The following is a 13,810-nucleotide window of genomic DNA, read 5'->3' as shown; positions in this document are numbered from 1 at the left end:
GCAATGGCGTCGTCTGTTGAACGGTTGGGGTGATACGCAAACTGCAGGGGGTCCAGTGAGGGGGGCAGCAGGGTCTTTATGTGCCTCATGATGAGCCTCTGGAAACACTTCATGATGATGGTTGTGAGTGCAATGGTACGGTAGTCGTTGAGGCACGACACTGAAGACTTCTTCAGCACGGGGACGATGGTGACGGCCTTGAAGCACATTGGAACGATGGCGCTGCTCAGGGAGATGTTGAATATGTCAGTGAGAACATCTGCCAGCTGGTCTGCACAGAGTGATCTGAGCACTCTGCCAGGAATATTGTCTGGTCCAGCAGCCTTCCATGAGTTGACCCTACTTAGAGTTTTCCTCACATTGGCCAAAGTAAGACACAGCACCTGGTCATTGGGAGTAGTGGCCTTCCTCACCACCATGTCATTTTCTGCCTTGAAACGAGCATAGAAGTTGTTCAACGCATCTGAGAGGAAGGCATCCAGCACAGGCAGGTGATGCTGTCTTGTAGTTGGTGGTGTCCTGAATGCCCTTCCACATGTGCCGCGTGTCGCTGCTATCCTGGAAGTGGTTGTGGATTCGATGGGCATGTGCACGCTTTGCCCCTCTGATGGCCCAGGACAGTTTGGCCCTTGCTGTTGTTAGGGCCATCGTAAAATGCCTGCAATCACTGACTTGGGTTCATCCGACAGTACCTTTGAAACCTGCAGCTGTACAGAGGAGCAGCAGGAGCATGTACCCCTCCAAATTCCACACCAATCCTGACTTGGACACACAATATACTATCATCCTTTGATGATCACTGGATGTAAGCGCTAGAACTCCCTTCCCAAAAATACTGGGGGTTACTTTGTTCAGAAGAATTGACATTCAAGAAGATAAATCTAGTCAGCAATGTCTAGATCTTAGAAAGATCCAGGGAGAGAGTGGGAATCAAAATTGGGTTGGACTTTAGTGTAGTTTGGTCTTTATTGGTCTGAAAGTTGGATAAACTGCCGATTGTAGTCAAGCACGGTAATGCATTTGGGGATTTTCCAATCTGGAATCTAAAGTTCAAATCGAATTACATATGTCTCCTTATATAACACTGAGATTAATTTTCTTGTGGGCGTACTCAAATATATAGAATAGTAACTATAACCACCCAACTTGGCCCCATTTGGTGGCGCAATAATATCAGTGCGGGACTCTGGAGCGAAGGTTCCCGAGTTCGAATCCAAGTTGGGTTGAGCGTCAAGCTAGCAACTCGGCCTGGTAAAAACAAGAATAGCTTGCTACAGAAACACCGTCACGATGGTGCCCTGATAACTCCACTGCTGAGTTAAGAAACACCGTCACGACGGTGCCCTGATAACTCCACTGCTGAGTTAAGGGCTGTCCTTCTTCTACCGAAATAGGGTGTTTAACCAGAGTGCAGAAGACAACAAACTGTGCAAATACAAAAAGTAGAAATAATATTATCCAATAATAATATTTCAGTTTCTCCAACCTGACAATGTAGGCAGACAGCTTCTCTCCTTCCTCCTGGAACGTGTGCCTAAACTTCATCCTAAGATTGGCTGCACTTCCAGTAGAGCCAAATCATCTTCTAGAACTTGCAGATATGTAGCTGACTTGGCTAATGGAACTTCTGCCTTGAGTAACCTCACTATTATCAGCCACCGGACCCTTTAAACTTTAAAAGTCTCTGTTTTCTCATATTATCTGAGCTCTGCCATTCATCCAGTAACAGATGTCTGCTAAGCCCAGGCCTCATTCTTCCCATCGGGTGTGGGCTTGACCCCAGAGAACACTCCCAGCTACAATAACTTCGGCTCTCCAGAGCTATATTTCTGCATTTATCAACCAGTGAAGAAATTGCCAAAAACAGCTCAGAATTTAAATCAACAACTAAATGCATTAGACCTATCACATCACACAACTCCTTACTCCGCAGAAACAAGAGCAACTTTTCTTTAAAGTCTCCGCCCTCAGCTACGGGAAACTCAATTTCCCATTCGGCATCCCTGCCTACCCTCCCCTTTTCTCTGAAAGTATGGATTGCCTCTCCCGGGACCCCAGTGGTAACGAGCAGATCCACTCTCATTATGTCAGCACTACTCTGAACTAATACCACTACTCTGAACTAATACCACATCTTTCCCTGCAGCTCCATGATCGTAACTTTCCCTCACACTTCAACGTTACTTAAAACCCTAATCAACAATTCATCTGGGCTGCGAATATCCACCCCGCTCAGAACACATGCATTAGTTACGGGCAATCTCTTTGAATCACACCAACACTTAGGCTCCTAGAGTGTCCATAACCACATATCTTAATCACTTTCCCTGGACAATAGTTTAACACAGGCTTAAACACAAAACCATTTCATCAACTCTTAGGGCAATCACAACAGCATTAAACGAATTCAATCCTGGATGATAGCCCCCACAATGAAACTTCTTTTTACGAGGCATTTCTGGAAATGCAACTCGTTAGCCCCTCATTAACCAGCACTGGACTTTATGGCGAGAAATCCACCTTTCTCAGGCTCTATACGTCTAAGGTATATACGACTTTGGTCCCACCAAACCCGTGAGGTTGGTCTTGCCCACCCTAAACCCGGTTTGTGTGAATGCTGTGTGATTTACTGCCCCTACAATCGTCTGTTGGCAAGAAATAAGAGCTCGTACACTGCATACAAATATAAAGTAAGTATATGAATGTTAACTTAACCAAAGAGTTATTAAAGAAAAGAAAGAAAAAAAAACAAGAAGGGCCCATTATAACTAAACAGTCAAACATGCACATAAGTTGGAGCTCATCTTAAAGTTGTCAGTATCTAGCGTGCTGGACCCTCGATCTGCACGCCACCTTCCGAATGTCACTGGAAATCCATCTTGAACAAATGGGCACTTTCAAGCAAATATTTGTCCTTCCTCCTTGAAACCATTCATATGCAGAAAGCACCTTGTGCAACTGGGATGGCATCCTCAACTATGTCCCCTCCTGTCATCTCCCAGCTCGGGGGTCGGCAACCTGCGGCTCCCGAGCCATTTGTGGCTCTTTCACCTCTGTGCTGCGGCTCCCTGTGGCTTTGGGAAATAATTGGTCAGTATTTAATTAAAATGTATTTTATGTTAGTTTGTTAGCTTTTGAAATGTAATTCTAAATTTGAAGATTATGGTGATCTTGTACAATCTAAGTGTGGCGACATCCGAAACGGCTCACAATTAGCCAGCATTCCGGCTAAGGGAGATAGCCTACGGGGGTTTGTGAGTACGCGTCTTTTGCAGCATCTGCGTCCATGGGGGCTGGGTTGAGAGAGGCTTAAAAGCAAGGCTGTTTAGTTCGAATAAAGCTATCTTTGACTGCAGTTTACTGACACCGCTACAACGTGTTTTTATCGCTGGCTGTCCAGACGGAAGGTGCTGAAACACTTTGTCACGTGTCTGGAAGAAGTGAAAACTTTCCTGGGCAGCAAAGGGCTCACCTTTCCTGAGCTGGAACAGCCAGAGTGGCTGGAAAAGCTACACTTCATGGTAGACATGACAGCGCACCTGAACACACTGAACACAGCTCTTCAGGGGTAAGGACGTACAGCCCTGCACATGTTGGAGGATGTTTTGGCATTCGAGCGCAAGTTGACAGTGCTTGCCAGAGATTTACAGAAAGGCACTTTGTCTCACTTCCCCAATTTGAGAGAGTTCAAACAAGGTCACGACATGATAATTTCGGAGTATTTACATTCTGCAATCATCGCAATGCCAACATCGTTTGGGAAACGCTTCTCTGAGTTCAGAGAGGAAAAAAACACATTATCCTTCCCGGTCACTCCCTTAAGCATCGATCCTTCCCTACTGAATACGACTGCATTGGCAGGTGTGAGTCAACCTGATCTTGAGATGGAACTGGCCGACATAGCCGACAAAGACATATGGGTGTCCAAGTTTAGACGCTTGACAGCAGACCTTGAAGATGTTGCCCGTTCTTGCTCAGAAACACAAATGGAGTGATATTGAAAACCTTCCAAAACCGGACAAACTTGTGTTCGAAACATTTATGTAAACATTAAAAAGTATGCGCTTTGAGTCCTGTCGATCTTTGGATCCACATATGTAAGTGAGCAGGTGTTCTCCAACATGAACTTTATTAAAAACAAACATCGCGCATGCCTCACAGATGACAGCTTGCGATCCTGTGTAAAGATGAAGGTGACGTCATACAGCCCTGATGTGCAGACGCTGTGCGCTGAGGTCCAGGAGCAGAAATCCCATTAACCAAGTATGATAAATATTTTAATTGCCTATTATTTTACGTATATTCATATGTTTTCATTGTTCAGTGAAATAGTCCTTTTATTTTTCAGGCTGACAGCTGGCTGATGTTATTTTTGGTTTGCTGCTGGCGGAAAATTTAAGTTCGGCGTTTTTCATAAATACAAGAAGGACTCAAATAGACATTGAGTATTTTACTTTAAAGTAACTTTCAACCCAACGTCTTTTTTTCGGAGTTCAAAATGTTTTTGTTGCATGCAGAAATGTAATTTCGTTTTCTCTGCAGGAGTTCATCAATTTCATAAATGCAACACATTATAGTTTGTTTATACATAGCATAAAGGCAAAAAAAACGTTGTATGCAGTGTTATTTCATTTTAAATGTCAAACGGGTTTTGCGGCTCCCAGTGTTTTCTTTTCTGTGGGAAACGGGTCCAAGTGGCTCTTTCAGTGGTAAAGGTTGCCGACCCCTGTCCCAGCTCCTGCCAAAAAAGACCATGACACACACCGGTGTCTTTTACAAAACCCTGTCTGCCCAGCATTTTCTAGAACCTTCTCCCATTTCCACCATCCTAAGTGGTTGCATATTCCAAAGAAATAACCCCTTATTTTAGTTCAAACCCAAACAGGCTGAAAGCAGTAAGACTACTCTTACAGAACCGCTAAAATGAAATACCTACAGCAGCATCGCTGTAAAAATCTTAATCAGGGCATTACATAAATGAGCAATAAATATTGAGAACATGAGGTGTAGAATCCTCAAATGTGTCCATTGTTTGTGGGAACTTTTCAGTGGTGGGGTTAGTGAAGTTATCCCCTTTGATTCAGGAACAGTTGCTACTCCTTAAACATCAGGCTCTGTAACCAATCTAAATCTACATTCTGACTAACTATAGTCATATCCTCGGTATGTATGTATTTGTTTATTTATTTATTTATTTATTATTCCTCTTCCTTTTTTTTTGCATTTGCACAATTTGTCTTTTGTACTTTGGCTGCTTGACAGTCTTTGTGTGTAGCTTTTTATTGATCCTATTTTTTTTGTTCTGCTATGAATGCCTGCCACAAAAGAATGTCGGGGTAGTATATGATGCACTTCGATAATAAATCTGATTTGGACTGTAGGGTGAGCTTCTGGGTTTGATCCAGCTCTGAGACTGTAATTATAAATGATGAGATCAGAGTCTGATTTATGTAATTTAAGATTGTAATCAGTCTGTTGTGACCACGGTGCGAATGTCAGCACTGTACTATTGTAATCAAAAGATGGCAGAAAGAAGTTTCATTAAAATGAATTGTATGTTCTTGAAATAATCTAGTTAGCATCCTTTTGTCTGTTCTCTTGCTATGTTTTGTAGGTTAAGAAGTATGCAGGGGCTATTGTGGAATTGTTATGATTAAAGTGATTCTGATAACGGTAATGGTAGACACGGGAAAATATATTGAAGTAATTAAGTAGATTGTATTCTAAACTTTTAATGAGTTAAGCTTTATTTTGTTTGAACATAGAACATAGAAACCTACGGGACATTACAGGCCCTTCGGCACGCAATGTTGTGCTGACCACATAACCTACTCTAGAAACTGCCCAGAGTGCCCCTAGCGTATAACCCTCTATTTTCAAGGCCAAGTTCACTCAACCTATTCTCATAAGGTATTCCCTCCCATTCAGGCAACATCCTTGTAAATCTCCTTTGCAGTCTCTATAGTATCCATATCCGTCCTGTAGTGAGGTGACCAGAACTGAAGACAATAGTCCAAAAGGGGTCTGACTAAGGTCTTATAGGTGTAACATTACCTCATGACTCTTGAACTCAATCCCACAGTTGATGAATGCCAACGCACCATACACCTTCTTAACAACACTGTCAACCTGCGCAGTAGCTTTGAGTATCCTATGGACATGGACTCTAAGATATCTCAGATCCTCCACGCTGCCAAATGTCTTACTGTTAATATGGTAATGGTCTTTAGATTTGACCACTTAAAATGAACCACCTCACACTTATCTGGGTTGAACTCCATCCGCCACTTCTCGGCCCAGTTCTGCATCCTATCAATGTCCCACTGTACCCTCTGACAGCCCTCCAAACTATCCACAAAACACCCCCAACCTGCGTGTCATCGGCAGACTTAATAACCTATCCTACTTCTTCACCAAGGTCATTTATAAAACATCACAAAGGGGAGGGGTCCCAGAACAGATCCCTGCGAAACACCACTGGTCACTGACCTCCTTGCAGAATATGAACCATCTACAACCACCCTTTGCGCTCTGTGGGCAAGCCAATTCTGGATCCACAAAGCAAGGTCTCCTTGGATCCCATGCCTCCTTACATTTTGTAGGAGCCTTGCATGGGGAACCCTATCAAATGCCTTTAGTGAAATCCAGTTCAAATAACATCTTGGAACAGTAATGTATGGGGCTTACTATGTATAAATGTACAGCTGTAACCTGAGAGAGAAGGTCCACTTGTCGGATGGTAGTGGTACTTACATGCCTTCCCTTTGACAATTGGGTCTCAAACTCCTGCAGGAGGGTGCGCAGTAAATAAACTGTGGTAACCGTACGAATCTGGTCTCCCACGTTTTATTCAGATTCAACTTTAACAATACACTACATCTGCTGCTCTGCCTTCATCAGTGTGTTTTGTTACATCCTCAAAGAATTCAATCAGGCTCGTAAGGCACGACCTGCCCTTTGCAAAGCCATGCTGACTATCTCTAATCAGGTTACGTCTCTCCAAATGCTCAAAAATCCTGCCTCTCAGGATCTTCTCCAACAACTTGCTCACCACTGAAGTCAGACTCACCAGTTTGTAATTTCCTGGGTTATCTGTACTCCCTTTCTTGAACAAGGGAACAACATTTGCAACCCTCCAATCCTCTGGTACTTCTCCTGTCTCTGTTGATGCAAAGATCATCACAAGAGGCTCAACAGTCTCCTCCCTCGCTTCTCACAGTAGCCTGGGGTACATCTCATCCAGTCCAGGTAACTTATCTAACTTGATGCTTTTCAAAAGTTCCAGCACATTCTCTTAATGACTACATGCTCAAGTGTTTCAATCTGTTGTAAGTCATCCCTACAATTGCCAAGGTCTTTTTCCCTGGTGAATACTGAAACAAAGTATTCATTAAGTACCTCTGCTACCTTCTCTGTCTCCATGCACACGTTTCCACTATTGCACCCGATTGGTCCTATTCTCACACGGCTCATCCTCTTGCTCTTCACATTCCTGTAGAATGCCTTGGGGTTTTCCTTAATCCTGCTGACCAAGGACTTCTCATGGCCCTTCTGGCTCTCCTAATTTCCTTCTTAAGCTCCTTCTTAGCAGCCTTATAATTTTCTAGAGCTCTAATTTCTAGTATCTAGTTTCTTGAACCTTTCGTAAGCTTTTCTTCTTAACTGGACATCCTACATACAGTCGGCCCTCCTTATCCGTGAATTCCACATGCGCGAATTCAACCAACTGCGAATTGGGAAAACCCGGAAGTGCTCCTCCAGCACTTGTTGTTCAAGCATATGCAGACTTTTTTCTTGTAATTATTCCCTAAACAATGCAGTATAACAACTATTTTACATAACATTTACATTGTATTAGGTATTATAAGTAACCTAGAGATGATTTAAAGTATACGGGAGGATGTGCGTGGGTTATCGTGGATTGGGATTTTTTTAAAAACGGGAAGTTTTCTTACTAAGTAAGTCGGAACAGGCACATCCAGTATTATTTAGCATTTGCATTTTGTATATTGTATATATTTTACCTTTCTATGCATATAAAACGCTTAAGAGCATGTGTTTCAGCGCTGGGCTCGGGAACAGAAGTTCTCGGGACTCAGGACAGATCGCTCCCTAGTGTGCTCTCCACTGTGCCGGGTTGATGTGGAGGATCAAAACCAATAATTAAGCCACTGCATTGTTTAATAATAATTGTAGCTTTCATCAGGGCACAGCCTTTCTTACTTTATCCTTTAAAATTGTTCTGATCGTTGACCGACTACAGCCTAATGCTCTTCCAATGGCCGATGGCGTTTCACGTCTTTCCAATCGCTTTATTATTTCCACTTTATTTTCAACGGTTATTGTGCTTATTTTCGTGAACAGAAACACTGTGGATTCAGATCTCTGCCGCTGGTTCCTAATGTCCACCACACTGAGACAGGTTGAATAAGGTCTTGGGTTCCGCTGTGTCCTAAGGTCCACCCCATAGAGACAGGTTGAATAAGGGACTTGAGCATCTGCAAGTTTTGGTATCCGCGAGGGGTCCCGGAACCAATCCCTCGTGGATAAGGAGGGCCGACTGTACTTTGTACCCATGGTTCTTTTTAACCCTACCATCCTTTCCCTGTGTCAGTGGAACATACCTGTACAGAACTCCGTGCAAATGTTCCCTGAACATTTGCCACATTTCCGTCGTGCTTTTCCCTGAGGACATCTGCTTCCAAGTTCCTGCTTAATAGCATCATATTTCACCCTACTCCAATTAAATGTTTTCCCAAATTTTCTGCTCCTATTCCTCTTCAGTGTTATGGTGAAGTAGATAGAGCTGTTGTCACTACCTCCAATATGTTCTCCCACCGAGAGATCTGACGCCTGACCAGGTTCATTTCCCAATACCAGATCAAGTACAGCCTCTTCTCTAGTTGGCTTATCTATACAGGAAACCTTCCTGAACACACCTAACAAACTCCACCCCATCTAAACCCCTTGCACTAGGGAGATGCCAATCAATATTAGTAAAGTTAACATCACAACAACTTTATTACTATTGCACCATTCCAGAATATGCCTCCTTATCTGCTCCTCAATATCCCTGTTACTGTTGGGGGGTCTATAAAAAGAGTACTCACAGTAAAGTTATTGCCCCTTTCCTGTTTCTGACTTCCACCCACACTGACTCAGTAGAACAACCCTCCATGACTTCCTCCTTTTCTGCTGCTGTGACACTATTCCTAATTAGCAATGCCACACCCACACTGCTTTTGCCTCCCTCTCTGTTCTTTCTGAAACATCTAAAGTCTGGCACATTCAGCAGCCATTCCTGCTGCTGAGACATCCAAGTCTCTGTAATGCCCACAACATCACAGTTCCATGTGTTGATCCACCTTGTTTATGATACTCCTTGCATTTAAACAGACGTATCTCAAACCACCAGGCTGAGTGCATCTTTGCTCTGCCAATCCTTCCTTGCAAACTCCCTACAAACTGTCTCTACTTGTGCTCCAGCCTCCCCATCCTTTGCCTCTTCACCTCAATTCTCACCCCCCTGCAAATCTAGTTTAAACCCTCCCCAAGTGAACAAACATTTTCTTATTAAACCTGCTTCTTTTGCTCTGGTAACTTGGTTGGCAGAAAGAGGGAACTGATTTTGAAGTGATGTGGTTAAAATCAAGAACTGTTGATACTTCCTTTCTTTCTAAAAGATTTCATGATTTTGTACTTGCCAAGCAGAATTAGCATTAGAAAGATGTCAGAGGTAAAGCTGGAGTATGATGTTGTACATGTGGGGACTTGGGAATTAATTGCTTATCACATTGCTTCATATGCTCAGAAAGATGCTTCTAATTTAACTGTTCTATTTCTTTCTCTTCAGGTGAAGCCATTCCTGTTGATAACAACATTGTTGTTGTGAATGGTGAAAATAAGGTTCTACAATTGCATCTACACGCCTTGCAGGCAGCAGGAACCACAGAATGAGTGGACAGAGGGTTGATGTGAAGGTGGTAATGCTGGGAAAGGAGTTTGTAGGAAAGACTAGTCTGGTGGAGAGATACGTTCACAATCGTTTTCTCAATGGCCCATATCAGAATGTGAGTACAATTTTAACTGAATGGTGTTTAAGACTTTTTCAATAGGACATGAGCATACATTATTTGATTGATCTTGTTTGTAGTACAGTATTTGGTTATTGAGATTGTATAAATACCCAGTGTGTAGCTGATTAGCATATACCGTCAAATAGAGAAATTAAATAACTAAGTAATGGAATGACTATTTGAAAATGTATGCAAAATGCAAAGCCTCTCGTCTACTTTTATAAACATTTATAAAATACCTGCTATAATGGGATTTGTGAATTTTTAGAATTACAATCCCATATAGACATTTCAGTAAGGAATACCTTTCATATTGAAAACACTTTATATTAGCTTAGTAGATTTGCATAATTTTCCCTCTTACAATATTCAGAGAATTCAAATGTTTTATTGCTCTAGTTAAAACAACCAAATTTCCTTTGTGGCTTTAATATTCCTTTCTTTTTCAATCTTTTTATTAAATTTCATATATAAAAAAAAACAACACAAAATAATGAATAGATTACAGATTCAATAAACTTGAGATTACATTAGTAATAGGATAATAATATCCTATTAAAACATCCATCAACAAAAGGTACATAAATCAATCAAGTCTATATAAATATATATGAAAAAAAAACAAAAATAATCGTCGAAAAAAGAAGAAAAAAAAAATTGAAATTATATGAGAAAAAATATATATTGAAAAAAAATACTAAACTAAAACTAACATGGGCAATAATAGCACTTTATAAATATATAAAGGTGTCAAGAAAAGAACTCCAGAACTCCATACCTGAACAAGTATAAGTAGAGAAAAGGATCTGAAATAAGCCAAATTAATTCATATGAAAGTGTCGAATAAATGGTCCCCAGGTTTCTTCAAATTTAATTGAAGAATCAAAGATAGTGCTTCTGATTTTTTCCAAACTCAGATAAGAAATAGTTTGGGAGAACCACTGAAATGTAGAAGGAGGATTTACTTCTTTCCAGTTTTGTAATATAGACCTTCTGGCAATTAATGTTACAAAGGCAATCATTCGTCTGATTGAAGGGGAAAGCTGATTGCCATCTTCATTTGGTATACCGAAAATTGCAGTAATAAAATGGGGTTGTAAATCGATATTCCATACTGAGGAAATGACATCAAAAATGTCCTTCCAATAGTTATGTAAAGTGGGACATGTCCAAAACATGTGAGTCAATGAAGCCACTTCTAAGTGACATCTGTCACACTGAGGATTAATATGCGAATAAAATCGGGCAAGTTTATCTTTAGACATATAAGCTCTATGTACAATTTTAAATTGTATTAAAGCATGTTTAGCACAAATAGAGGAGGAATTAACCATTTGTAAAATTTTTTCCCATTTATCTGTTGATATATTACATCAAAGTTCTTTTTCCCATTCTTGTCTAATTCTATCCGATATTTCTGGCTGTATCTTCATAATCATGTTATAAATAAAAGCTACTAATCCCTTCTGACAAGGATTAAAAGTAAAAATCAAATCTGAAAAATCCGATGGAGTTGAGTTAGGAAAAGATGGAAGAATTTTATGTAAGAAATTTCTAATTTGTAAGTATCTAAAAAAATTAGATTTAGGTAATTCAAATTTGTTGGATAGTTGATCAAAAGACATCAAAGTACCTTCAAAAAAAAGATCACGAAAACATTTTATACCTTTCCTTTTCCATATACTAAAAGCTTGATCTGTCAATGAAGGTTTAAAAAAAAAATTACATAAAATAGGGCTGTCCAGAGCAAAGTTTTTCAGATTAAAGAATTTGCGAAATTGAAACCAAATTCGTAGTGTATGTTTAACAACAGGGTTAGATATCTGTTTATTGAATTTGGCTAAATCAATAGGAAGAAAAGAACCAAGAACGGAACATATAGAATATCCCTTAACCTCACTACATTCCAAATTTACCCACTGTGGGCACACAGGTGAATCCAAATCTAGTTTCCAGTACATTAGGTTACGAATATTATTCGCCCAATAATAAAATCTAAAGTTAGGTAAAGCTAGACCACCATCTTTTTTAGACTTTTGTAATTGCCTTTTGCTTAACCTAGGATTTTTATTTTGCCACACAAATGAGGAAATTTTTGAATCAATATTATCAAAAAAAGATTTAGGAATAAAAATTGGTAAAGCTTGGAATAAATATAAAAATTTCGGTAAAATCATCATTTTAATAGCATTAATCCGACCAACTAATGATAAAAATAAGGGAGACCATCTAGTAGTAAGTTGCTGAATTTGATGAAGCATAGGTAAAAAATTCAGTCCAAATAAATCTTTATATTTCTTGGTGATTTTTATACCTAAATAGATAAAGTTATCAGTAACAACTTTAAATGGCATCCTATCACTCAATAAAGTTTGCGCGTTTAAAGGGAATAACTCACTCTTATCTAAGTTTAACTTATAACCAGAAAAGCTACCAAATTGAGCCAACAAGGATAAAATAGCAGGAATAGACCTACTAGGATTAGAAATATATAACAACAAATCATCAGCATAAAGCGATAATTTGTATAACTTCTCATTACGGGTAATACCAAAAATATTAGGAGACTCACGAATAGCAATAGCTAAAGGTTCTAATGCAATATTAAATAATAAAGGACTTAAAGGACAACCTTGTCTCGTACCACGAGATAATTGAAAAAAAGAGGATCTATAATTATTTGTAAGAACAGAAGCAACAGGTTTATAATATATTAATTTAATCCATGATATAAAATTAGGACTAAAATTAAAGTTTCTCAATGCATTAAATAAATATGTCCATTCAACTCTATCAAAGGCTTTTTCAGCATCTAATGAGATAACACATTCTGGGGTTGTAGGTGATGAAGTATAAATTATGTTAATCAATTTTCTAATATTAAAAAAGGAATATCGATTCCTAATAAAACCAGTTTGATCTTCTGAAATAATCTGTGGTAATACCTTTTCTAATCTAATGGCTAAAATTTTTGTAAGAATCTTAGAGTCTACATTTAATAATGATATAGGGCGATAAGATGCACATAAGGTAGGATCTTTATCTTTTTTAAGAATTAAAGAGATAGTAGCTTCATAAAACGATTGAGGTAGTCTCTTCTTAACAAACGCATCATTAAAGATTTCACATAGCCAAGGAGAAAGCAATAAAGAAAAAGTTTTAAAAAATTCTACAATAAAACCATCAGGACCAGGAGCTTTCCCTGAATTCATTGATGAGATAGCCTCTCTTATTTCATCCATAGAAATAGGAGCATCAAGCAAGCTACAATCTTCATCTATCAGTTTAGGAATATTCAAATTATTAAGAAAATTATCCATCGTAAACCGGTCACCGTCAAATTCTGATTGATATAAAGATTTATAAAAATCTTGAAAAGTGTTATTGATTTCTTTATAATCAGTAGTTAAATTACCGTCTTGTTTACGAATTTTAATAATTTGTCGCTTAGTCGAAATAGCTTTTAATTGATTAGCTAACAATTTACCAGTTCGATCACTATGAATATAAAATTGAGCCCTAGTCTTAATTAATTGATTCTCAATTGAAGAAGATAATAATAAACTATGTTCCATTTGAAGCTCAACTCTCTTCTTATAAAGTTCTTTGGTAGGAGTAACGGAATAAATCTTATCAATTTCTTTAATTTTATCCACCAATAAAGCTATATCTGAATATCTTTGTTTTCTTTTACCAGCGGAATATGAAATAATTTGTCCACGAATAAAAGCCTT

The 13,810-nt window shown here is 39.3% G+C and overlaps 1 protein-coding gene across 3 annotated transcripts in view; it reads left to right on the top strand.

Annotated features, from left to right (window-relative positions):
* rab24 (RAB24, member RAS oncogene family) overlaps nt 1–13,810 on the top strand; it is a 68,576-nt gene that overhangs the window by 16,376 nt on the left and 38,390 nt on the right. For all 3 annotated transcript variants that reach the window (XM_059990119.1, XM_059990121.1, XM_059990120.1), the window contains one exon: nt 9,854–10,070. In XM_059990119.1, the coding sequence (XP_059846102.1) occupies nt 9,954–10,070 (117 nt within the window). In that variant the 5' untranslated portion in view covers nt 9,854–9,953. The remainder of the gene's footprint in view (nt 1–9,853; nt 10,071–13,810) is intronic.

This window comes from Hypanus sabinus, chromosome 15 (assembly GCF_030144855.1).
Source record: "Hypanus sabinus isolate sHypSab1 chromosome 15, sHypSab1.hap1, whole genome shotgun sequence".
NCBI lineage: Eukaryota > Metazoa > Chordata > Chondrichthyes > Myliobatiformes > Dasyatidae > Hypanus > Hypanus sabinus.
This window is presented reverse-complemented; position numbering and strand designations above follow the sequence as displayed.